Below are 26,190 nucleotides of genomic sequence, written 5' to 3'. Positions count from 1 at the left end.
CCATCTGTACCAAAGTGTTTGGCTCCATAATAACCTAACAACGATGGTTTTCGTCTTGCGTTCTTTTGGTGCTCTCTACAAAATTTCACCATCACTAGTTTCATGTCTTCACCAAATCTGGCTTTGCCAGAGCGAGATAGTGGAGCAGCATTTTGTAGCTCTACTCGATAGTGTATCTCGCTCTACTCGATAGTGTATTTACATACTGCTCTACTCGATAGTGTATTTACATACTGCTCTACTCGATAGTGTATTTACATACTGCTCTACTCGATAGTGTATTTACATACTGCTCTACTCGATAGTGTATTTACATACTGCTCTACTCGATAGTGTATTTACATACTGCTCCACTAGCTCGCTTCGCTCCCTAGTGGTGCTACTAGCTTCGCTCCCTAGTGTCGCCAGCAAAGCCAGCAGATCTCTTTTTCTCAATACCTCTACTATCTCCACTAGTGGCAGAGATGCCAAGGTAATGTAGAGATTCACCATCTTTATATACTCTTTCTACTCCAAACCCCTACTAGTGTCACCTTTGGCTCAGTTAGCGGAAGAGATGCTCTTATTGTATTCAATTTTTCAAACAATCTAAATCACATCTTAAACAATATAGTCCACGTGACAGTTGAGTTGAGTTGAGTTGAGTGCCAGTTGAGTTGAGTGCCAGTTGAGTTGAGTGCCAGTTGAGTTGAGTGCCAGTTGAGTTGAGTGCCAGTTGAGTTGAGTGCCAGTTAAGTTGAGTGCCAGTTGAGTTCAGTGCCAGTTGAGTTCAGTGCCAGTTGAGTTCAGTGCCAGTTGAGTCGAGTTGAGTTGAGTTGAGTTGAGTTGAGTGCCACTATGATTACAATCACAACTGACGAAATATTGCAATTTGCACCATCACAGTACAAAAGCTTCATAGCTACACCATGTATTCATCAAAAAATATACAATTCACTAATAACAACTTCTACATCGAATCTACAAGAGGAAAAGACATCAACAGAAATAAACGTCGATGAGCTTATCATTGATACTGAAAATTTGCCTCAGGTAGATAAAGAAAGAGAAGATGTATACCAACTGGATGAAGTGAAGCGGTACCTTGAATCGCAAATGGTTCATCGATTGAAATTTCTAAAGGAAGTTAAGGAGAGAGGGTTGGCTTTTAAAGGTTTTCGTAGCAATGAGAAAGGAGGCAACCTGTCGGGGAATCTGCTGGAGTTGAATAAATTTATGAATTATTGAATGGTGTTGAGCACATCATCACACAACTAAAGCCGTGTGTCTATACATTATTTGGAGCATAATTATCCATCGGTGGGAAATAAGTGGCTGGTCATCCCTCAAATGCATCGTGGGAGTGGACAGTGAGCAGTGAGCAGAGAGCAGAGAGCAGAGAGCAGTAGATTAAGAGCCAAGCGTAAAGTCTAATGCAATGCCTAGATCTATCTAAAATAGAGTTGTTCAGGCACACGGATTTCGGATACGGCTTCTTCTTCTACGTGTCTATATCCTCTAAATATAATTATAATCAGCAGATAATGCAAACTCATCCCTATTTTCATCACAGTAATTCGAATATAATCTAAAATCTTTCATGGGGATCAAATTCGTATCAAGATAATTCCCATTATGAGCATTGGATATTCTTATCAAGACATCCCTAGTGAAAAATTTATAAAGGTCCAAATCTTTCAAACTGGGCTTTAATCGAGCAGTGGTATATTGCGGTGTGGATAACGAATTATACACAAATATCGCCTTTTGTTGCTCGAGAATCTTTTTATAATTAAATTGTGAATAGTATAACTTCATATCATCTTCATTAACAAGAGGTGCTCTGCATGTATATTCCTCTTTGCCGTCTTTTCCCATTAGATCATTCCTGGTATTCTGTTTTGCCTTTCTTTCCTCTTTTTCTTCTTCTTCCTCTTCCCCCTCCTCTTCAAGTTTCTTCAATCGCTTATGTTTATGCTTCAGGATAATCTTTAATGCAAGAAATGTTTTAATCTTATTGGAATTGAGTTTAGTAAATGATTCATCTGCTTCTTCTTCATCTGCTTCTTCTTCATCTGCTCCTTCATCTTCTTCTCCCCCTCCCCCTTCTCTTTTTCCTCTTTTTCCTCCTCCTCCTCCTCCTCCTCCTCCTCCTCCATCTTCATGATCAAGGTACGTCAATTCATCCTCTCCAATTTTCCTATTATTAGACTTAAATTTCCTACTTTCAAAGGGACTATAATCAAATCGTACAGGACTATCTCCGCCGTTTGGCTGTTGAACTCCCAGTGGAAAATACCTTGAATTAGAGTTCATATTGAACTGAAATAAATCTGAAAATGACTGGTATTTACGAGGAATATAGCATTCGTTAAACCATTTATCATTCATATCTGGAATGTCAACAATAGATGCATGGTGCTTGAAATTGTTTTCTTCTGCATCCTCTTCTGCCTCTGCGTCTTCTTCATCCGCATCACCCTCCTCCTCATCCTCTTCTTCCTCCTCTTCTTCCTCCTCCTCCTCCTCCTCCTCCTCCTTCTCATCTTCCTTCTTCTTCTTCTTCTCTATTTGAAACCTATTAGGATCCAAGTTTTTCTCATTGAACCAAAGAACATAACTCTTTTTATCTCTCAAGTTATAATCAATCGATAAATCATTATGCAATGCAAAATCATTAGCCAACTCCCATAGTTTAGGCTTATCCTTAGAGTAAACATAGTTGCCCAAAAACAAATTAATCGCTTCTTGACGAATCGTGTCCATAAATGAATTGGAATAAATCCGTTTGATACTATTCAACATGTCTCTTGTATGAGAAGACCATTGATTGATACGTCGATACGAATCCATCGTATTCACAAGATTAGAACCACCATACTGTATGGCAATAGTATCACCATGATCATGGAATATCTCAGTTAAAATATTTATCAAATCGGAATCATAATCTAGGGTCTTGTCGCTAGATATTATATGCAAACTTTGCAATTGTTTTGTTAACGCTTCTTTGCAAATGATGAATTGTGCAGCATTAGTCCGGTCCAAACAATCGATACAATTAGTTCGAATCACGCCATGTTGCAACTCAGTGTTGGATAGTTTAGTACCATTATGGAAAATACCAATTTGGTCAATTGCAGAATGTGCGATATTCTGCAAGGGAGTAATCACATCAAGGTTCTTTTTCGAATGTTTAGACATGTCAAATGCATAATACTGAAGTTTATCATTTTCTGGTAGAAACTGGTCAAGATACTTTATGCAATTGATATATTGAAAATGGAGCTTCAGCTCTCGTGGTTGTTTTTCCTTTTGCTTTATCAAGTTCAAAATGATTATTGGCGAACCATATCTATAAAATAGATTATCAAAATGTAGTGCTGAACTTTGATAATATGGATCAGGCAAATTAATTTTAATTGGCGGTTTTGGTAATTTGTTCATATCCTGGGTCCAAAATAATGGAATTGACCCTCGATGCTGGACAAAACTAGTGTATCTTGGATTATTGTACATTCCAAAATTGGGGTCATGAAAACTAGAAATGAGCATATCACTTACAATTTGCTCAGTTTCAATCTCATTAGCCACATTACCCATATTATTGATTCCTCTTTTCAAGAACCTGGCCCCAGCGAAATGATGTGACCTTCGCGCAATTATGGTTATGTAAAACTTCTTTCCATATAAACTGATATTCGCTTGGTCTATAAATCCGTGAATTATTGGCTGAAACCATTCGTATGTGGCAACATCGTCATTTTCCAAGATTGGCTTTAGTAAAAGATTATTCCAAACAAACCGGTGATTATGGTCAAAACTCTCATACAACTCATTATGAAACAATTTGTTCTTTTCAGCTTGATTCTTTAATTTGTGTCTCATAAAGTTGGTCTGCAATGAATTGGTGATATCATAGTTGTAACTGAAATAAAAAGTCTTTCCCAAGTCCATGTACTTGAAAATTGATAATAGTTTCTCTTCATCGCTATACTTTTCCGGTCTTTTGTAATTATTGCCCAAGGGGATCAATTTTGTTTCATCGATATGGTAGATGAAATGACCACCCAATACAGCAACTTGGGAACATTTCGTAATCAAGCTCAAATAGTACCCTTTGGTAAACCGAATCAACCCCAAGAGCCCATATCCGTGCGTCAACTTGTGGATTCCTCCGTCAATGGAATCGTTCAACCCATTCAACAACTCAATCATATCCTTTCGCGTGTAAAAATAGTTCTTATCCTCAACAATTGACAAGATAGTTTCATCGTGGGAGTCTTTCCCAATCTCCATTATCCTATACAACGACTCCTTGGCATTGCTACCAACAATATACATCGTTGTCATGGAATTGTAAACAGTAAACCGTTGAAGTAAAACTCGTTTATAAACTCGCATATCGTCAAAGTTCCCGTTCCTACCACCACCTATTAGCTCTTCGTCTTCACCAGGCCGTATACGACCAGGACGCGCCTTGCCTCTACCATTGGACCGACTCAAAAGGGGGAATCCTCCCTCATTCACTTCCATATGGGAATCAACAATTGATAAAGAACCAATCCCATATGGTTACCTCGGGCCGGCTTTATTCCCAATCAAGAAGAAAAAAAAACAAAACCTTTAAAAGAGGAATTCAAGAGACGGTAGGAGGGAAGAGAAGGAATGAAGAGAAGGAATGAAGAGAAGGAATGAAGAGTGGCGAGTGGAACAGAGCGAGACAAAGTGCTGCTCCACTATCTCGCTCCGCTCGATAGTGTTGATAGTGTCGATAGTGTCGCTAGTGTCGCTAGTGTCGATAGTGTTACTACAAAGTGCTGCTCCACTATCTCGCTCCGCTCGATAGTGTCGTCGATAGTGTCGCATTCTATAAAGAATCACCTATAGATGCGATTGTTCATAGTAAAATTTTGATAATGAAGCCACCGGTTGAGGCTTTCCGCCTAATCTTCTTCCATTTCTAAACTCATCTATTGATTGAATCAAATTACCAGTTGGGTACTTGTTTGGTGTAGGATTTTCAATTCTGGCTTTCAAATCTTGCTTAAAGTTGGTTAAATCAGTATCACCATCACCATCAGCGACTAATTGAGCAAAATTGTCAAGTATTGCATCTATCGAAATCTCTTGAGATACAAGTTTTTCAATAACTTCATGACTCATCTTGTGTCCGTATCCATTATCGTAGCTATAATTGATCAAAGCGCTTTGAATACCTCGTTTCTCGCTTGGCTCATGAAGAACTTGCGATTTCAAATGCACCACCAACTTCCCGGTCCCAGTCCCGGTTCCACCAAAGTCCTCCATTACATATGCCTTATAGAATTTAATAAACTCTTCCTTGGTGATATTCTCCAAAATGGAAACTTGTTTCAGTCTTGCATCGAAATCATAATACCCGTCAATTATTGAACTCCATAACCGATTAGTTTCCTCAGAAAGGTGCTTTAATTTTTGTAGTTTCAAATCTTTTAATGCTTGTTTGAACTTGATGAAATCATCGTCGCTTAATTCATTCATCACAAAATCGCCAAATCTCTTCAAAAACTCCTCAATTCGATATTCCAAATATTCACTAGCACGTTCTGACTGAACAAGAATCCTGAACCCTAGTGAAGTTCTCCCCTTCTTTATTCCCGAAAATACAACATAGCCTAATTGTTCTTTAGTTCTTAGTTGATCAAAACATGGTTCACGAATAATCGTTGCAAGGAGGTCAATCAATACTCCTAACCTGGCATCATCATTAGTGGGACTCATTTGCAAATAATAGTCAATACACGAATTGATGTTGTTTTCATCCTTGAGTAATTTTTCAAACCGAATATTTTCACCTGGCTCTAATACATAATTCTGCAAGTGAAACTTCCCTTCATCATACTCGCTCATCATTGGCTCAATCTTATCAATATGGTCAGCAATCAAAGCCTTAATTTCATTGGCGTCTCTAATGTCAAAATTACCGTGCACCAAAACCTCAGCAAATATTCCATCACTCCATATACTCTTGTCAGCAAATTGCTCAATATCTTCAAATTCAATATCTTCCAATACTGGAATCCTTTCTTCATATCCATATACTTTTTCATTAACCAACTGGAAAAAAAGTGACCCAATTTGTTGAAATGGCACTTGATACCCAAAATTTTTATATTCTTTAGATAATTTAAACTTTATCGATTCAAACCTACTTCTTTCCGGTTTGAAATTGAAAAATTCGTCAAGCACTTGGTTAAGAAGAACAGGCAATTTATCGTTATATCCACGTATAACAATAGCAAACCCATCGCGCCAACTATTAATTCCAACTTTCAATCCAACAAGGGACGCAAAATAAGTGATTTGGTTTAAATGGTCATTCAACATTTCAACAAATAATGCGGATTTTGTAGACGTGACTATATCAGTATTTGCACCAGGCAAATGGAAAACAACTTCTATTGTACCTCTTGGTACTTCAAACTGATCATCTTGTTTAAACCAAGTGTTCATTTTGTTATCGTGAGTAATCAAATATGGCGAGATCTGTGGCTTGGATACTTTTTTCTTGAGGATATCGAATTTCGTGGGAATAAAAGGATTTGGTTTTGGGTAGTGCAATTGCTTATTGACCTGGGGGGATTTTGCTGCCTTGTACAAACTCTCTGGTATATTTTCAAATTCATATTCTGTTCCATACCATTTCTCGCGTTTGGTCAAGTTGTTCAAATCCTGCGAAACCAACGAAATACGGAAATTATCCACATTCAAAAAACTTGCAAACTTCTTTATTGCTATAGGGTCAAACCTACGAACAACTGATGAGTTCAAGATGTTTTCCGGTGGGATAAACTGATCAAACTTGTACAAGGTATTACTCAAATGTGAAACTGTTGAAGAAGCTTCCGATTTTTGCTTAAATTTGAAATTAACCTCGGCAATGTTTCTGATTTCATCCCAAATCCATTTTTTTGGTTCGTCCTTAACGACAAATTGAAGGTACTCAAAAACTGTAACTACAATTTTCTCCCAATTTTGTAAACCAGTAGGTGTCAATTGGAATTCCAACATATAAACCGAGTTTCCTTGACACACATTCATGTTTCCCGATGATAACTCCGTTACCCAGCCTTTGGTTTTCAAATAGCATAAAATAGATCCTTCACTTTCATGGCCAAGCAAATGAGAGAAATAATTTTGTGGCTTGCAATCCCACTTGTCCTCCAAATCATCTGGAATCATAAAGCTTAGCTCCAACTGATTCAATTCTTTTACTGGTTTCGCTTTGAGTAATTTACCCAAGAGTTCAGGTGTGTAAATCAACTCACCGTTATACTTTGGTCTTGGCAATTGTTTATTTGCAACAAAAGAGAATTTTTCAATCGCCCAAGCTGATAAAGTGTCCAAATCCTCCTTTCCCAAAATCACCAAGCTCATTAAATTTGAAGAATAATTATCCTGATGAAACTTTATCAAGGCATCACGAACATTGATATTTTTCAGCTCCGGTTCCACATGCAAGGTTTGGTAATTACCTGTAGAAAACCCATTGTATGGATGATTTGGATTACTATTCAGTTTGTCCAACTGGTACAACCTCCAATTATCACTTTGCAAGTTTTTCTTGTTTTCGGAATCAACCGCATTAATCTCTCGATCTTTACAACTCTTACTGAACAACGGAGCAATGAAAAACTGAGCAAATCGGTCCAAGGCGCCTTCCAAGTGGTTTGACCCCACTTGGAAATAATAATTAGTGTGTTCAGAAGATGTATATGCATTTGAATGTCCTGAATGTTTTGATAAATAATTTGAGTACTCATTTTCCTTGGGGTACTTTGAAGTGCCCATAAAGAGCAAGTGTTCACAAAAATGAGCCAAACCAAAGATTTCGTACTGCTTATCTGCAAACGAACCAACATTGACATCTAACGCTGCTGCAGACTTGTCTGCCTGAGGATCATGAATCAACAATACTCTCAAATCATTAGCCTTTAATTTCAAAAATCTATAATGTCTATCATCTATTACTGGTTTGCTTATTTGAGCGTCATCGGCAAGTATAGTATACTGACTAGCTAGCTCCGTCATTCTATCAACACTTCCAAAACTACCAAAACTATAGGTCGATGTCGATAAGGACGATGATGTAGAAACCTTGAATGTCACTGGGGATGGCCTAATACAATAATAAATGAAATATTTTTTCAATACCCAAAATAACATCAAGGGTGCAAAGTATTTTCCCAATTAAAAACACTTGTAACCACTACTACTTTTTCACAGTAACTGGGGAGGGGGAAGGGGGGCAACTCTCGTCCTCCTTGGCGTACTGTGAATAGAAACCTTGAAGGTTATGACAAAGTATCAAAAAGTATCAAAAGGGGAAATAAAAGTTTCACCGATAAGAAAATGAAATTTTCGGCGCTAAACGAAAATGGAAAGCGGAACCGGCGACTAGCGACATTAGGGAGAGAAGCGAGCTAGTGGGGCAGTATGTAGAAAGTAGAGAGTAGCGACACTAGGGAGCAGAGCGGGCAGCAACACTAGTGAGCGAAGCGAGCTAGTGGAGCAGTACTGACTACACCGACATTAGGGAGAGAAGCGAGCTAGTGGGGCAGTACTGGCTATACCAACACTGGTGAGCGAAGAGAGTAGAAACACTAGTGAGCGAAGCGAGCTAGTGGAGCAGTACTGGCTATACCGACACTAGTGAGCCTAGAGAGCTAGAGGAGCAGTATAGAAAGCTCGCTTCGCTCCCTAGTGGAGCAGTATAGAAAGCTCGCTTCACTCCCTAGTGGAGCAGTATAGAAAGCTCGCTTCGCTCCCTAGTGGAGCAGTATGTAGAGAGTAGAGAGGTGGAGCCAGGGGGCAGCTTGTGGCGAGCCAGGGAGGTATCAAGGAGGAGCCAAGGATGTGTCAGGGGAGGAGAGTTGGGCTGATGGCGAACCAGAGGAGAGATGAGCTTGTGGTGAGAGTCGACGGCAATATTGTAATAATCTTTTTACTAGTCTCTATTCTCTACATACTGCTCCACTAGGAAGTAAAGCGAGCTCTCTTCTCTCTGCTGCTCCACTAGGGAGCAAAGCGAGCTACTCTACTCTCCGCTGCACCACTAGGGAGCCAAGCGAGCTCTCTTTTCTCTATACTGCTCCACTAGCTCGCTTCGCTCACTAGTGTAACAAATTCTTCAAACTTTTCAAAAAATTCCTTATAATACATTCGATAGTGTCCAATTTCGTAAAACAGCTAACCAAAACCGGATCCTCTGATGATACTTCGAGTTTTGTATTAATCATAACCACCATGTTATTATAGGTTATGCATCTTGTAATGTAATCCATCGAATCATGTTTTGGTTTGAGTTGTATGTGGCTCATCATGCTACTCAAAAAGTTGTTATTTTCTACTCTTGGTAAAGCTGGCGATTTCTCCAATGATGCTTGAGTGAGCGAGGATACCAGACTATTAGCACTCGGTAACTTCATATCGTCACGTACATTATCAACATACGATTTGCCTGTTTTAGAATCAACTTCACACCACGGTTTCTCAGTAATTCTATGCAAACTCTTCAAGTCAATACAAATTTCGGCTTGACTAATGTAATAGTCAATTGTTATCGTTGGCGGTAATTCCGGGTGGAAAAAATCCGGCAATGTGACTTTAAGTGGAAAAACAAGCTGAGGATCCGTTGGTAATTGTAGATTAGTCTTTGCTGTTTGGATATTGGATAATAAGCTTTGAAAGGAGTCGATTAAATTCTTGTGATAAGTTTCATGGTCCTCTTCAAAAACTTTTTGATGCTGATGCTGCTGCTGCTGCTGCTGCTGCTGCTGCTTGTCTAGATTAGGTAGAGATTCCATCAAGCTTATCGAGTCATCTATGGCCACTTTGGTATTGATTATCTGGTTTAATAGCACCGGTTTAACCAAGTTCAATTTATTGAAATATTTGTTAAAGTAGTGGTCTTTTATAGTAACGTGGAATTCAGTGATGTATGCGCCATCTCTAACAACAATGCCTTTTAGTCGCTCCAGCTTACTTGAAGATACAGCAAGTTTAATGGGAGGTCCTCTTTCAATCCTATTTTGAGGATCTGGATGTTGTGGAGAATTGTATAATAACAAATTTGAACAAACAGTCAAGGTTTCAATTATCTGGGGGAATTCGGGTATCACGACTTTTTTCTCAAACCAATGTAGCTCCTTCTCGTCAGTTGCATCTTGGATTTGGGAAACAAGTCTGGTAAATAGCAGCTGATCTTGAACAACTGTCATTGGCAAAACTAGTTTAGTTGGGGGAAACTCATCAAAAATTGGAAACTAAACTTGTAATTGATATAAGGCGAGTCACGTGAAAGAGGCTAGATGAGTGAAAGAGACTAGACTATCGAGCAGAGCGAGATAGTCTATCGATAGAGAGTAGATAGAGACTAGACTATCGATAGAGAGTAGATAGAGACTAGACTATCGATAGAGAGAAGATAGAGACTAGACTATCGATAGAGAGAAAGAGACTAGTAGATAGAGTGTATATAGTGAGAGAGTGTATTATATAGAGAGTAGAGTATATATAGAGAGTGTATTATATAGAGAGTAGAGTAGTATTGTTTTCTCGCTTTGCTCGATAGTATATCTCTACTCTCTCTTTTCTCTACATCGAGCAAAGCGAGATAGTCGTTAGAAAGAGTAGATAAAGAAAGACGATACTAGGGAGCAAAGCGAGTTAGTGGAGTAGCACTTAGTAGATACTAGGGAGACAAAGAGGCACTAGATGAGTGAAACGAGTCTAGTCCAGAGACTAGACCAGAGACTAGACCAGAGACTAGACCAGAGACTAGACTCGTTTCACTCGTCTAGTCCAGAGAGTGTAGATCGAAAACAATAAAAAGATAGTGTTGCCGATCACGTGATACGGACACCATTTCGCATCGAGAAGGCGGGCTGGTTAAAAATAAAAAAAAAAAAAAAAAATACAGCAGCAACATTGTAAATTGTAAATAGCGGCTAGTGCTAGCCACGTAACTAGTACAACTGTAATTTGCGGCTAATGCTAGTGGTAACGACTTGAGCAGTAACTTTGTAATTCACCGTTTCCGCTAATGTTAACGACTTGACTGGTAACACTGTAATTTGTGGCTAGTGGTAACCACTTGACCAGTAACATTGTAATTTTCGGTTTCTACTAGTGTTAATCACGTGATCAGTACAATTGTAATTTGTGGCTAGTGTTGACCAGAGCAACACTGTAAATTACGACTAGTGTTAATCACGTGATCATTACACTATAATTTACGGGGTTTGTGCTAGTGGTAACTACTTGAGCTGCTGGTGTCGATGTATTCAGTTCTGCTAGTGTCGATGTATTCAGTGCTGCTAGTGTTGGTATATTCAGTGCTGCTAGTGTTGGTATATTCAGTGCTGCTAGTGTTGGTATAATCAGTGCTGTTCCACCATCTCGCTTCGCTCGATGGGGTCGCGATAGTGTCGATATAATCAGTACTGCTCCACCATCTCGCTTCGCTCGATGGGGTTGCGATGGGGTCGCGATGGGCTGGCGATGGTGTCGCTGTTTATTTTTGTCGTGTCTTTTTCCCTTGTCCATCTATACAGGATACTCCTGCAGATTAATAATTATCCCCCATAATATACACAACTTATTTTCACACCCAAAGTAGATCAAGTTATCTATAACGAATAGCTGCAAAAAAAAAAGAGAGGATTGGTATTAACAAGGGACAAGGTTTTATTGAGAAGGTGGTATTTGGCCAAGGTGGTAATTGACTGGGTGATATAAATTTTTTTTTGATTTTTTTCCTTTTTTTAAAAAAAACAAACAAACAAACAAAACAAGTGGGTGGAAAGGTTGAATGTCTTCTGATTCAAGACGTACTAGCGGCGGTGGTGGTGGCAGTGGTAGCAGTAATAACAAAAAACTCACCCAAAATGATGTCAAGGATGTCTATGATCCTCATGTTACTTATCTTTCGGGTGGAGTAGGTGTTGCTGGAGAAGACGCTACTTTGACGTATAATACTCATCAGAGTCAACATGCCCATAATCCTTATACCTATTCTGCAGAGTTGCAGCACCGTGCTGCATTGCAAAGGAGACAACAACAGTTACAACAGCAGGAATTACAACATCAGCAGTTGCAGCAGTTCCAGCAGCAACAGAGAGAGTTGGCTCAGGCTCAGGCTCAGGTTCAGGCTCAAGTACAACAAGCTCAGGCTCAGGCTCAGACCCAAGTACAACAATCTCAGGCTCAGGTACATGTACAACAATCTCAGGCTCAGATACAGGCTCAAGTCCAGGCTCAAGTCCAGGCTCAGATACAGGCTCAAGCAGAAGCTCAAATGCAAGCAGCACAAGCATATCCAATACAACAAACACATGGTTACCCCACCAACCAACTCCAGCACAATCTTTCACAACAACAACAACAGCAACAGCAACAGCAGCAGCAGCGATTATCAGAGTATACAGATGATTTCAACCCCACTGAAAATCTTCGATCACAATATTCAGAAAATGAAATTATCAAGACATTTAGTAATAAACCTGATCTTGTAAAGTACGTGAAATATATCCTAGGACCAGAGGAGAATAGCCGAATCGTAATAAATTCATCTAAACCTAAAGCTGTTTATTTTCAATGTGAAAGATCAGGATCATTTAGAACCACGGTAAAGGACCCTCAAGTAAGGCAAAGAATTGCTTATACAAAGAGGAACAAATGTGCTTTTAGGCTAGTTGCTAATCTATACCCATCCGAAAAGGAACAGAAGAAGAGACAAACAAAAGCTGATGGAGGCAATGGTGGGTTCAACAATAATCCGCAAGAACATGACGGAGACAGAGGATCGTCGAATGAAATGTGGATATTACGAATGATTAACCCACTGCATAATCACCCGCCAGATCCATCTAATAAGAAAAAGAGACAAAAGACATCGAGGACATTGGTTGAGAGACCGATTAATAAGTCACATCATAGGCAAGCACAAGCAAATGCATTGTCATCGCTGCATGACCAGCAAGTTATGCACCACCACCACAATCACAATCACAGCCACAACCTCAACCACAACCTCAATCACAACCTTCACCTCCATCAACAACAACACATACCATTTCATTCTCACCAATATCAATCGCAATCTCAGCACATTGATACTTCATTATCAAATATTCCTGCGACGCCGAATTATAGCGATTTAATAGGACACTTGAGTAACAATTTGTCTCATAACCCACAATCGCAACATAGACAAGTATCGTCTCAACAACAGCATCTGTTGATACAATCTCAACAATCCCAACATGGCGTGGGGGCAAGCGTTCGTGGCAGTAGTAGTGGAGGAGGAGGAGGAGGTGGTGGTGGTGGTGTAGGAGAAGGAGAAGGAGATAGCGGCGGAAACGGTGACACACTGTTGGATCAACCAGATGCTTCAGTTTATGCGGCATTGGAGGCTTCTACTAGAGGCACAAATGCTTCAGGTGCTTCGGCTTCAAATAATATTGCTGCTGCTGCTGCTGCTGCTGCTGCTGCTACTGCTGCATTAAGTTCTCAGACTGTTGGTAATGGAGGAGGAGGAGGCGGTGGTGGTGGTGCGGGATTAGACCCGGTTATTGATCCTACTGTGGATCCTAATGTTCAAGCTCACGATCATGCTCATAGAATGGGAAAAGGTGGATTCATATAGAGAGAGGGGGAGACGGAGAGAGGGAGAGAGAGAGGGGGAGAGAGAGAGAGAGAATTAGTAGATGCCACTTGTAGAAGAAATGTATTATTATTATTATTATTGTTATTATTATTATTATTAATATTGTTATTGGTATTGTTGTTGTGTACTCATTGCGTTGTAGAGAGCTTAGTATTCAAGTACTCTTATTGCAGTGATGATATTTTATAAATATCTATATTACATTGTATAAAATCTAATCTTTATATATATATATAAATAAACAGAGTATTTAAGGTCAATCGATCTTAAACATCAAGAGGTCTAGTTGAAGAAACAACAGGAGTAGCAGCAGTTTCAACTTCATCTTCGTTACTCCTTGGAGGTTTCCCAAAGACACCATGATTCTGGTTACTTGAATCATCACTAATGTCCTCCTTGGTTTCGAAATCTTCCTTTTCGAAATCATCATCATATAATCCCAAGTTCTTAGCTTCATCTTCAATATCTTGAAGTGACAATTTGGGCATAGTTGCAGCGACTCTCCATGCTTGACGATTTTCCATATGTGCTTTAGCGAAAATGATATCAATTTCTTCTAATGATCTACCCGCGGTTTCTGGGTAAAAGAAGAAAATCACTGGGATGAATGCATAATTGATACATGCAAAGAATAAATAAGTTCCCCATCCTGTTTTTTCAATAAATGGAGGTGTAAACATAACAACGGCGAAATTCATCAACCAATTGGTACATGTAGACACAGCAGACGCAGTTGTTCTTGTTCTCATTGGGTTGATTTCAGGTGGATAGATCCATGGCAATGGCAAGATTGTAAATGCAAAAAACACAATAAATAAGAAAATTCCCACAGCAGCACCCTTGGCATTTTGGGTGGTATTGTCAATTAAACATGCAAATGAAATTGTAAAAGACACAGCTTGACCTGTGGCACCAATGAGAAACAACTTCCTTCTTCCGATGGTATCAATAAGGAAAAAGGATGGAATGGTAGCAATGGCGTATATTGTAGCGAAAACACCACCCAAGATCAAAGATAAACGATATTTCGAATAATTGAAGATAGTTTGGTAAAACAATAATGTGGAATAGTAAATAGCGGCATTACAACCAGTCAATTGTTGGAAAAATTGCGTTGATGAACCAATAAGCATTCTTTTGAAATGCTGGGTTTTACCGCCAGTGAATAAATCTCGGAACCCGGTTTGAAGATGGATAAATCTATTGACTGTATCTATTATTGCTGATGCTTCTGCAACCACTTGGTCATCATCTGGAGAGCAGTCATTCAAATAACCCAAGATTTCGTATGCTTCCAGTTTTCGATTATGGGCAATTAACCAACGTGGAGACTCTGGCAAGTTGATGATCCCAAAAAACAAAATCAAGGCGAAAACAATTTGGAAAGCCACAGGGAATCTCCATTGCACCGAACTGTTTATGTATGAGAAACCAAAATCTATCCAGTATGCGACACATGTTCCAATAGCAACTACTGCACCTTCCAAATTCACCAATAAACCTCTATTTTCAGCGCGAGACATTTCGGATTGCCAAACGGGAATCGTTGCTGTGTTCATACCATTCCCTATTCCCGTAATCACCCTACCAACCACAAATTGACCAGTTTGCCAATGTGGTTTAATCGCTGATGCCGAGATCACGGTACCAATAATAATAATCAATGACCCAGCAACAACCAATGGCTTTCTACCAATTTTGTCACCTCTTAACAATGCAAATATAGCACCAAAAAAACAACCCAACTCATAACAAGCAGTAACTGCACCTTGAATAGTCGAGTTCCCCTTTGTTGGAGGAAACTCGTAATTGAACTGATCACCTGAAATCAACCCAGACATAAGTCCTTGATCGTAACCAAATAAAGAAAACCCAGTTGTTGCAGTTATTGTAATTGCCAATCTTAAACTACGGCCCCTTAAGCCCGCAGTAGATGTTCTCGCAGCCATCCAATCGAACTTGCTACCAATATTCCGCAACCCCATTCTTCTTCTTCTTCTTCTTCTTCTTCTTCTTCTAATTATTATTATTATAGAAACCTCCTAAAAAAAGTTGGTGCAAAAGAAAATTTGAACAAGGGGGAAATTTGAGCCCTTTTCGATGTAATGAGCTTGTAGAAATTGCTGTGAAATTGCTGTGAAATGGTTTCGTGGTACAAAACCGTGAAAATTATCAAGAACACCCAATTCCTTAAAAACCACAAACGATAAAGGGCAATATGAACCAAGAAAAAAAAACAAGGAAAGAGGAAAGGACGAAAAAATAAAATAAAAAGAGGGGTACTTCTCTAGGATATTTATATAGTTATATATGTTTGGGATATTAACGAGAGTTATTGACATATTGGCCTTTCAAATCTCTGCTTCTCATAATACTCTGCTTGTTTCTTTTTCTTTTTTTTTTTTTATTTTTTTTTTTTCAAGTATCTGTGCTATTGTTTAATTTTGAACTAGTCGATCTCCGATTTGCCTGGTAGATGTTTTTGTTTTATTTCTTTTGTGACTGTATTGGATGAAATTGTTTCTAGAGAGATTTCCCCATAAAAAATAGCAGAGAGAGAGAGAAAGAAGAGGCTCAAGAGTATGCAAGTTGAACCAATTTATGCAGTTTGTTTATTTCTGGTTTCTGATTAAAAAAAAAAATTTGATTGAATGGTGGAGGTAAACATTGCCGCATAATAATGAGAATAAACCAATAGAGCTAAAAAAAAAGATGAAAGTAAATGATAAAGGGAACAGAGTAATCTATAGGTTGGATAAAGCAAGGTGCCATCCTGTAAGTGGAAGTGGTACTAGCAGTAATGGGTAGTAGTAGCAGTAATGGGTAGTAGTAGCAGTGATGGTTGTTATGGTAAGTAGTAATACACCAGCGCTAATACAGCAATGGAAACAATTGCGCTTGATGTATTATGACGTATAACTGTACATAGTACACTACCCAAATATTAAAAAATATAAAAATAAAAAGGAATACTGCATATAATACAAAGGGCTTAAAAAAATTTTTAATATCAACACAAAGAGGCAAAAAAATTTTATCCGAAAATCGTTCCTTGGGAAACGACAAAAAAGTTGATACCAAGAGAGGACAATAGAGAATACAATAAAGAGAAAAAATAGAGAGAAAGAGAGAGAGAGAGGAGAAGAGAGGGAAAGAGGGAAAGAGACAAAGAAGAGAGATATACACTAAAAGAGAGGCTGAACAAGTATCTGTTTGTGCTGCATGTTTTTAAAGAGTGTATTGACAGGGGCAGGCAAACTATTATTGACAGGGGCAGGCAAACCATTATACAGATTGTTCCTTCCACTTGTAAGAGGTTCTTGCAAAAATCTCTTCACTTGGCACAATTCAGCTGTATTGACGCTAATTCTAAATAAACAACACTCATATTCTCTTCCTTTAATTTAAATCTTGCCCTCTCTTCATCTTACCTCTTGAGTAAAGAAAAACAAATAAAAAAAAAAATAGATTGGTAGCTGAAAACGCTACCGTACATATACAAAGTTGCATATAGTTGAGATGACTTTGGTAGCCAAGTAAAAAGTAAAGGAAGATTCGTTGCAAGATTGACGTTAATTAGACACTGTTGCTGCTGAATTATAGTCACAAACTGATGCCGTTGCTACTGCAATTAACGGAATTATTGGTGTAGTATCAGTGAGTAATGTAATCGTTGGTAAAACTAAATTTGCACCGGGAATATTAAATTGTTATTGTTATTGCTATTGTTTCAAAAAAAAAAATCAAGTTTTTTAACTCGTATCGAGATGTTTGTTCTTGTAATATGTTGTCATATAGTGAATAGAATTAGACTTGTTCAAAAGGTTCTTTTTATATAGTACCGCGTCACTACGTTTATCGAATGGTGAGAGGTTTTGTGTGCCTTATTTTGGTGGCTTCGGGGTAACAGGAACAGTGTAGATCAAGGCGAGAAGATGACAAGGCCATAGGGGGGCAGGACAATAAGGAAACAAAATGACAATAACCACATTTTAATAAGCCATATTGGTCAATCTTGATTATTGTTATTAGCGATAGCGAGAATATGCATATATTTTCGGACCCCTTATTCAAGGCCGTTATCAAATGTGTTTCTCTCAAGAAATGTGGATATAATCCTCAAGCAGGTTTTTAACTTTCCTTTATGATCTGTTTTACCTTTTTCATTTTAACTTTCCTTTATGACCTGTTTCACCTTTTTCATTTTAACTTCCCATCATGATCTATATGTATCATTTTCATTTTTACTTCCTCTTGTGATCTATATGTATCATTTCAATTTCAACTATAATTGACATTTTCATTTTTACCTTTTTTTGGGTGCAAAATGAAAAGAAAAAATTCAATTTAAAAAATCTCCCTCACAGTTTTCGTGTCCTGAGATTTAGCTATACATCTCTCACCAGGAACACCATATATAGATGTATGTATTTCATGTTGGTTCCTCTGTGAAATACAAACCGAGGTCCAAATGCATCTTCTCTGTTGCAACTTATTTTTCACGTTTATCTTACAAGATTCAAAGTTCAACGTTTTACCCAACACTTGTTTAAAACAACTTCTTTTCTACATTTAGATATCACATATATCATTCAGAGGCGTAATGCATCACCACGCACTATAATTCTTTATCAGGTTTTTTTTTTTCTTTTTCCTCTTTCATATGGTGGAAGAAAAAAAATACACATGAAAAAAAGGGTAGGAACAATAACAACACCACTAATCCAATATCTGTCATCATCTATTAACTATAACTGGGGACATTGTATGTGGCAGCTAGTGTGCCCCACTATCTCGCTCTACTCGATAGTGTTCCCTTATGTCAATACGACGTAATCGAATGTTTAACTAACAGTGTTGCGGGCATTCCCTTATGTAAATACAATCTAATCGAATAGTTTGACTAACTATGCAACCCCACATTATAGAACCCTTTAGTGGATGTAACAAGCTAGTAAATGTTGCTCCACTATCTTGTTCTGCTCGATACTCTTTACACGTTATTTTATTTTATTGGCACTTTTTTTATTAACATATGGTAGCATACAATTTAATTACCAAATAAAGTATATTATGTTTTTATTGAATCGTATGGGAATAAATTAGATTATTGTTTAAAAAGGTCCGTCTCCCCCCCCTTCCTCCTCCTCCTCCTCTCCTCTTGATTGATCTTATTCCTGTAGCGCACTTGATTTTTGATTTTTGGTTTTTGTTGAGAATTACTTATAAGTATCATTCTCTTTTCATTTTTTTTCTTTTTTCAATTTCCACTTGTGACGAGTTTAGTTAGTATCAATTTTCTTTTATTTTTTGAAGAATATCTGAAAAGTTATGGTAAAATATGCATTGATTACCGGTGCCTCCTCCGGGATAGGCTATAGTCTTGCCGAGGAGTTGTCTAGACGTGGATACCAAGTGATTGGGTGTTCACCATCACAAGCAATCTTTGGACAGAAACCATTAGAGGAGAAATACGGAGTGATTTCTATTCCCTTAGATATCACCAATGTAGAGAATATTAAGCAAGTACACGATAAAGTTAAGGAGATCACTGATGGAAAATTGAGCATTCTTTATAATAATGCAGGGATATCCATTGCTGCACCAGCAATTGAAAATGACGAAGAGCAGTTGGATCGACTCTTCCAGATCAATGTGCTTGGACACATTAATATGACTAAATGGTTTGCACCTTTTGTTATTGCATCGAAAGGAACAATTATATTCACTTGTTCTGTTGCTTCAAGAGTCCCTTTGAGTTGGGTCAGTGCATATAATGCAACTAAAGCAGCTATTGATGCTTATGCCCAGACATTACACGGAGAAATGAAACCTTTTGGTGTTAGAGTTCACAGTGTGATTACTGGTGGAGTAGATACGGCGATATGTGATGCCAATGTGAGAACATCATTGGGAGATTCATATTATGAAGTTCCCGGAGTATACGATTCGATAAGGGCATCAGCTATGATGAGTAGGGATTTGAATATTTCTCCAGAAAAATACGCCAAGGAAGTTGTTAAGGATTTAATGAAATGGAGAGATCCTGGATTTAATTTATACCACGGTGCTAGAAGTTATTTTTTGCATTGGGTGAGTAGATATTTGCCATTGTGGTTGGTTGAAATGGGTGTCCAGTGGCATTTCAAACAATTGAGGGTGTTGAGAACCTTGGCTAAACTAACAAAGCAAAAAAGATATACAAAAAGGAACATCTGATTGAAGTTTGAAAAAGTAGAGTAAAATTCAAACAAGGATTCTCAGTATGTAGAATGTAGTTTCCCCTTTATATTATTATATACTATTTTCCATTCTATCTGCACCCAAATTTGCTAATCTGTCAGCGTTTTCATTTCCCTCATCGCCACTATGACCTCTAACATAATGCAACTCCAAGGGTCCCCAGTTGTGTTGCCTATATAATTGATCAACTTCATTCTTTAACTCTACTGCTTCTTTGATAATGTCTGCATTTGCCACAGGTGTGTTCTTTGATGTTCTCCAACCATTAGCCTTCCAGTTTTTAGCCCATGTACTGATGCAGTTGATTGTGTATTGTGAATCTGAATGGATCGAAAATGGTTCAGGCGAGTCTGAGGTGATAAGATGGTGTTTGATGTCACGTAAAGCGTGTCTCATGGCGTGAAGCTCTGCGCGTTGGTTCGTTGGGGGGTTTTTATGAACGTCGTCAACTTCGTCTAAGGCGACTGCTCTGTTACGTGGGTCATTAGTGCCATAGTATACTCCGTAGCCTGAAGCCGGAATGGACACACGGCCATTGCCTCGAGAGGCACCATCAATGTAGATTGGTTTCGGCTTTCTCGATAGAGAATTATAATGAGCGAAAGCGTAGTCATGCTCATCGTGCTCCTTTGACTCGGAAACAGAGCCATATCCACCATCAACAAACCGTTGTGCTTCATTCATAGTACTGAATTTCTTGTACGAAGCATTACCATATCCGCTAACCTGGGCCTTACATTCGTCCCATGTCAAGTAAACTCCACATCTATAGCCTCTTGCTACGGCATAATAGGGCATGATGATGGTTAATTTATGATGTATTATTGATAATGAGCGAACAATTTTGAAAAGTGGTGGTACTAGGCTAAATCGTGGTATTTTGACAAAGTCAAAGCGATAGCAAGTAAGAGATGATAGAGTCTTCTACTGGCTCAGTTTAGGAAAGTTTGAAAAAAGCGGCACTAGGCTAAATCGTGGTATTTTATATAAGTCAAAGCGATAGCAAGTAAGAGATGATAGAGTCTTCTACTGGCTCAGTTTAGGAAAGTTTGAAAAAAGCGGCACTAGGCTAAATCGTGGTATTTTATATAAGTCAAAGCGATAGCAAGTAAGAGATGATAGAGTCTTCTACTGGCTCAGTTTAGGAAAGTTTGAAAAAAGCGGCACTAGGCTAAATCGTGGTATTTTATATAAGTCAAAGCGATAGCAAGTAAGAGATGATAGAGTCTTCTACTGGCTCAGTTTAGGAAAGTTTGAAAAAAGCGGCACTAGGCTAAATCGTGGTATTTTATATAAGTCAAAGCGATAGCAAGTAAGAGATGATAGAGTCTTCTACTGGCTCAGTTTAGGAAAGTCTTGTATTGTACTTTCCTCCTTATCAATACCCCTCCATTTTTTTTTCTTTTGGGACTCGCGAGTCCTCCCATCCTCCCATCCTCGCACTTCCGCCCCCCTGGTCTGGCTAAAGTTCTCTTTTGGAGAAGATGGGTATTAGGTCACTGGTCATCTTTTTGACTTTGTTGGCTTTGTTGGAGAAGCTTATCGCTGGTTTAGACAAAGTTCCGTGGGGTTGTATACCACTGCTTAATTCCATTAGAAGCGAGAAAGGTAATGGCGATGTGAGCGATGAGATGACCATCTCAAACAGAACAACCTCGCGGGCTGGCCCTACCGTCGCATTTGCTCGCCCGCTGGCCTGCTGGCCCGCTTATCGCGGCCCATCTAGAACGAGTTGGCGCCCCATTTGGTCCCCAATGCTGGGTCGTGTTTTTTCTTCTGAAAAATTATCTTCTTTCTTTACATTCTACTACTATAACCTTTTTTATAGAAACTAAGTAGAGATCAACCATTGTACTTGTGGTGAAGAGGGGGGTAAAACCTGTAGAAAAATGAGTAATAATTCTACCGATGGTATTTTGTCGGAGTTTCCAGTAGTGGATGCTCTTTTGGGCAATATAACAGCAACTACTGGCAACTCCTCCTCAGTACATCTTTTGAGCAATGTCTCAATACCTTTGAGCGCGAGTTCATCCATTATCCTGAGTCAAGACCAATTGGTTCAAGATATAACGACATTGATACTCATGTTGCTTGTTACGCTTGTTCCTATAACTTTAGGTGCATTCACAACCATAGCCAAGCCGAAGAATGCCCAAGATCCACGCGTTGATCAATTAACCAATGCCAAGTTTGATCCTCTGGATATGGACGGGTCGCAATATTTCATAATGAATAAAATGGGGCTACAGAGGGTATACTCGGGGGAACTGAGTACAATTACTATGTTGGAGGTATTATTGATGCCAGTTATGGCTGGTGGTGTTCTTGGTGGATTGTATTATTGTATTAAAAAAGGAATAAGCATTGAAAAGTTGTTGAATTTGTATATCTTAATAATGCTTCCTGTGTGTTGTTTTATTAGCTTGGAGAAGTTGATAAGTATGGGAATCAGGCGCGTGAGCCATTTTTGGAGTGGTTGCGACTCAAGATGGTTGTTTAGTCGGTACCGTTGTGTTTTTGTTGAGGATGTGGATTGCTTCCCGCTTGGGCAATTGGAAGATACCAATGAAGAAGAAGAAGAAGAAGAAGAAGAAGAAAAGGAAATGGATAAAGATGAAAATGAAAAGTTCATCAAATACTTGGACTCAGAAAACATTGCTATTCTCAAGCCAACAGAGGTCAAAACAAATAAATACACAATTGATTGGATATTGGATACAAAGTTTCTAGTTATTATCCCGCTAACGATATTGATCTCCTTTGGTTATTATTACAACAATCAGAATAGGCAATGGAGTAATATAGCAGCATTCATGTTTATTATAACCTCATTTCAACAATCCAAGCTTTCGAACTTCAAGACAGGCCATATTATGCTCATTGGTTTATTCATTTATGATATTTATTTTGTTTTCGGCACCAAGATTATGATCACTGTTGCTACTCAAATTGATGCACCAATAAAATTGTATATTCCCAAGATTTATCAATTGGGTGATCATAGCATATTAGGTTTGGGAGATATTGTTATACCTGGTGCATTTATTGGTTTATGCTTGAGATATGATATGAACAGGTATTATGATAGAACTAGGGAACCTTTCCATCATTTGACACTGTATAGTAAGCCGTATTTTATTACCAGTTTGATTAGTTACTCGTTTGGGTTGATCCTGACTATGACTGCTTTGGTTGTTTATAACCATGGACAGCCAGCATTGCTTTACATTGTTCCTTTTTTACTTGGTGGTGTGAATATTTTGGCATTGATAAGAGGAGAATGGAAAGAATTGTGGGGATTTGAGGATAGCTTAGTGCCATTTGATAAAGGGAAAGACATGAAGAAAAAGGAAAAGAAGAAAGATGAGGAAAAGGAGGAAGAGGAAGAGGAAGAGGAGGACGATGATTATATACCAGAAGAGATTGACGAAGAGTTGGATTCTTTTATTGCTATGGTGGAGAAAAAAAGAGGAGAAGAAGGTTGGATTGAAACTGATATTGATGGCGATGATTTGTATGATGAGGATGAGGATGATACTTTTGTAATTACTGTAACAGGACGAGAAGAGTATGAAGAGGACGAAGAAGAAGAAGAAGAAGAAGAAGAAGAAGAAGAAGAAGAAGAGGAGGAGGAGGAGGAGGAGGAGGAGGAGGAAAATTCAAAACCCGGATATTTCATATTTGGTAAACAAAAGGAGGATTTTTCAACAGTACGGAAACTCATATACCTACCTATCAAAAATAAGGGTCAGGAAAACCAAAAGCAAGACTTAGTCTTGGAATGCCAGTTGGTAACATATATAAGCAACGGCATACTGATATCATTAATCTACGATTCTTGTGAAGTTGAAAAATTGGACTCCTTAGAGTTTTATGAGCTGCTAGAGTCGTCTATATTACAGCCACTAGTTGAAGAAGTGGGCAATTCCGTAATGAGTGATAGCACTATCAGCACAAATAACCTTTCACTTAGTTATGGCTCTATTAGAACATCGAGTCTTCGACATCCCGGTTCAGCCACAGCAAATATAGATCGCGATTTCTTCTATATCATCTACGATTTGCATCAGAATAGCTATCAAACCTCATTCCCATACTTGCCATCAACAAAAACAGAAAATGAAGCGATATATCTCATACATGACCAATTGATCAAAATATTCATGCCTTTGTTAGAGAACAACAGTGACTGCAAGGTCAATGTCAATGAGTTTTTCCACAAGTTCACTACTAGCTATAGAAACGACTGGATGGTGTACTTTGTGAAATGTGGGCACAAGCTAATTTTGGTAATTAAAAATAAGAACAAGAACAAGAACAAGATTGGTAAATTTACTAGTGGAGGAACGACCAGTGTCCCACACGTTGGTGTTGAAAGGTCAGTATTAGACCAATTGACTGGAGTTGTTTCAGAGTATGCTGGTGGTCTCGGATTCTTGGAGAATTTGGGAGACGATGTAAAGTATTGGCTTGGATTAGTTGTAGAAGCTGAACAAGAGTAAGTAAAAATAAAAATGGAACCAAAATCTTATACTCTTTACAAAAAGAGAAATTTGCGTTTGCAATTTTTCAACGCTACATTCTTTTTTGTACGACGCATTCTTTTTCGTTCGACGCATTGGGTCGAATTGTTTTTTTTTCTTTTGTACCTCAGATTGCTAGTTTGATTGCTAATTTGATTGCTAGCTTGATTGATGTTTGATTGCTTTAATTAAAGTATGACAGTTGCTACTCGGGGTAAAGGTACCTTCAACAAACTCAGTAAATGTTTGATTTGTTTGTTTGAGTTGTATAGTTGATAAACAATTCGAGTGATTTCCATCTCTTTCCTCTCTGTTATTGTGGTTCTTAAACCCTTCCGTATATACTAACGATTACTGTGATTAATTGTACGCGGGGTATCTTTGGTTTACCAAAGGTTCTAGGATACCAGCATATCTTCCAGAGAAGTATTCTGAGAATGAGAAGTTTAAAAGATTACAAGGTGGGGATGACGGTGGAGGTCAATGATCGTATGCAAAAAAACTATTCGTATAAATTGACTAAAGAAATGGGTGCAAAAGCTTCAGATTTCAATGACGGAGGATTTGCGCCTGATTTGACACCAGAGGAAGTGCTAGCAGAAGGAGTGTTTGAAGGCAAATATCTCAATGATTGTACCGAGGAGTTTCCCAAGGAGTGGTTTGAGAAATCCAAAAAACACCGTGTTGGTGTAGGAAAGCCTCCTGATTATAAGTTGAACCGGTTCAAAATTAAAAGTCGGCAATCCTTGGTGATTTGGCAAGATAACGGTTGGTTAATAGGAGATGATCCACGAGGATGGTTTCAATGGTACTGCAGATACTGGCTTGGTCGGCGTTCATCTTGCGACGATTTTCAAAAGAGAAGATGGAGAGCTTTTAAACGTCACAAGGGTCAAGTTCAGAAGAATTGCGAGCCGGGAGATTTAAAGTGCCGTCCAAAACAACGTCAAGCATTATTGGAATGGGCGTATGATCCTTTTATTTAGACACTATCAAGCAGAGCGAGATAGTGTAGAGGAGAGTAGTGTAGAGTAGTGTAGAGGAGAGTAGTGTAGAGTAGTGTAGTATAGAGTAATAAGATAGTAGTGAGTAGTGAGTAGAGTGGAGAGTAGAGTAGATAGTGTATAGATTAGAGTAAAGGCTATCTCGCTTTTCTCTATTGAATATAGTAGTATAAACTATGTTAGCCCATAGAGGTAGGTGAAACCACTGAAAAATGTCTGGGGCAACTAAAAAATGTCTGGGGCAACTAAAAAATATCTGGGGCAACTAAAAATGTCTGGGGCAACTAAAAATGTCTGGGGCAACTGTCGAAAAATCTGAAACATTGTCGCAAAATCTGAAACATTGTCGCAAAATCTGAAACATTGTCGCAAAATCTGAAACACTGTCGCAAAATCTGAAACATTGTCCCAAAAATCTGAAACGTTGTCAAAAATCTGAAACACTGTCGGAATATTCGAAATACTGTCAGGATATCTGAAATAACTGAAAAAATTGTCTGAAGTAACATAGAATTATCTATACTGTAGAGCAATATACACTGTAGAGCTAAACACTCTACTAATACCAGTTCCAACACTATTACTGATTCCATTCAGCTACTTTACAGTGACTGCAAAACATTCATTCGTAATTCCAAGACTCATGTCGCAGTATCGGTGGCAGTCGATGCTCCACTATCGAGCGACACTATCGAGCAGAGTAGTGTAGTGTAGAGCAGAGCAGTGTAGT

The 26,190-nt window shown here is 38.5% G+C and overlaps 10 protein-coding genes across 10 annotated transcripts; 5 read left to right on the top strand and 5 right to left on the bottom strand. All coding sequences in view use genetic code 12, as the record gives it.

The window, feature by feature from the left end:
- Nucleotides 1-837: 837 nt before the first annotated feature.
- Nucleotides 838-1,227, top strand: KGF56_004146 (uncharacterized protein; the record flags this gene model as incomplete). Its single annotated transcript, XM_049325555.1, has 1 exon — nt 838-1,227. The coding sequence occupies one exon, from the start codon at nt 838-840 to the stop codon at nt 1,225-1,227; it is 390 nt and encodes a 129-aa protein (XP_049178833.1).
- A 270-nt stretch (nt 1,228-1,497) lies between these two features.
- On the bottom strand, nt 1,498-4,515 carry KGF56_004145 (phosphatidylinositol-3,5-bisphosphate 5-phosphatase; the record flags this gene model as incomplete). The annotated part of the gene is made up of 1 exon (XM_049325554.1): nt 1,498-4,515. The coding sequence occupies one exon, from the start codon at nt 4,513-4,515 to the stop codon at nt 1,498-1,500; it is 3,018 nt and encodes a 1,005-aa protein (XP_049178832.1).
- Nucleotides 4,516-4,863: 348 nt separating this feature from the next.
- On the bottom strand, nt 4,864-8,187 carry STE23 (metalloendopeptidase; the record flags this gene model as incomplete). Its single annotated transcript, XM_049325553.1, has 1 exon — nt 4,864-8,187. The coding sequence occupies one exon, from the start codon at nt 8,185-8,187 to the stop codon at nt 4,864-4,866; it is 3,324 nt and encodes a 1,107-aa protein (XP_049178831.1).
- A 947-nt stretch (nt 8,188-9,134) lies between these two features.
- On the bottom strand, nt 9,135-10,241 carry RAV2 (Rav2p; the record flags this gene model as incomplete). The annotated part of the gene is made up of 1 exon (XM_049325552.1): nt 9,135-10,241. The coding sequence occupies one exon, from the start codon at nt 10,239-10,241 to the stop codon at nt 9,135-9,137; it is 1,107 nt and encodes a 368-aa protein (XP_049178830.1).
- A 1,592-nt stretch (nt 10,242-11,833) lies between these two features.
- Nucleotides 11,834-13,669, top strand: RBF1 (Rbf1p; the record flags this gene model as incomplete). Its single annotated transcript, XM_049325550.1, has 1 exon — nt 11,834-13,669. One exon carries the CDS (start codon nt 11,834-11,836, stop codon nt 13,667-13,669), a length of 1,836 nt encoding a protein of 611 aa, XP_049178829.1.
- A 287-nt stretch (nt 13,670-13,956) lies between these two features.
- Nucleotides 13,957-15,639, bottom strand: HGT10 (glucose-inactivated glycerol proton symporter; the record flags this gene model as incomplete). Its single annotated transcript, XM_049325549.1, has 1 exon — nt 13,957-15,639. One exon carries the CDS (start codon nt 15,637-15,639, stop codon nt 13,957-13,959), a length of 1,683 nt encoding a protein of 560 aa, XP_049178828.1.
- Nucleotides 15,640-18,763: 3,124 nt separating this feature from the next.
- On the top strand, nt 18,764-19,909 carry AYR2 (Ayr2p; the record flags this gene model as incomplete). The annotated part of the gene is made up of 2 exons (XM_049325548.1): nt 18,764-18,779; nt 19,065-19,909. 2 exons carry the CDS (start codon nt 18,764-18,766, stop codon nt 19,907-19,909), a joined length of 861 nt encoding a protein of 286 aa, XP_049178827.1.
- Nucleotides 19,910-19,984: 75 nt separating this feature from the next.
- On the bottom strand, nt 19,985-20,731 carry KGF56_004139 (ribonuclease H family protein; the record flags this gene model as incomplete). The annotated part of the gene is made up of 1 exon (XM_049325547.1): nt 19,985-20,731. One exon carries the CDS (start codon nt 20,729-20,731, stop codon nt 19,985-19,987), a length of 747 nt encoding a protein of 248 aa, XP_049178826.1.
- Nucleotides 20,732-21,822: 1,091 nt separating this feature from the next.
- Nucleotides 21,823-24,435, top strand: KGF56_004138 (uncharacterized protein; the record flags this gene model as incomplete). Its single annotated transcript, XM_049325546.1, has 1 exon — nt 21,823-24,435. One exon carries the CDS (start codon nt 21,823-21,825, stop codon nt 24,433-24,435), a length of 2,613 nt encoding a protein of 870 aa, XP_049178825.1.
- A 458-nt stretch (nt 24,436-24,893) lies between these two features.
- On the top strand, nt 24,894-25,442 carry KGF56_004137 (uncharacterized protein; the record flags this gene model as incomplete). The annotated part of the gene is made up of 1 exon (XM_049325545.1): nt 24,894-25,442. The coding sequence occupies one exon, from the start codon at nt 24,894-24,896 to the stop codon at nt 25,440-25,442; it is 549 nt and encodes a 182-aa protein (XP_049178824.1).
- Nucleotides 25,443-26,190: the final 748 nt, after the last annotated feature.

This window comes from Candida oxycetoniae (genome assembly GCF_023343755.2).
Source record: "Candida oxycetoniae strain CBS 10844 chromosome Unknown scaffold17, whole genome shotgun sequence".
Lineage (NCBI taxonomy): Eukaryota > Fungi > Ascomycota > Pichiomycetes > Serinales > Debaryomycetaceae > Lodderomyces > Lodderomyces oxycetoniae.
The sequence above is the reverse complement of the archived record's forward strand: the minus strand, read 5'-3'. Positions and strand labels throughout refer to the sequence as shown.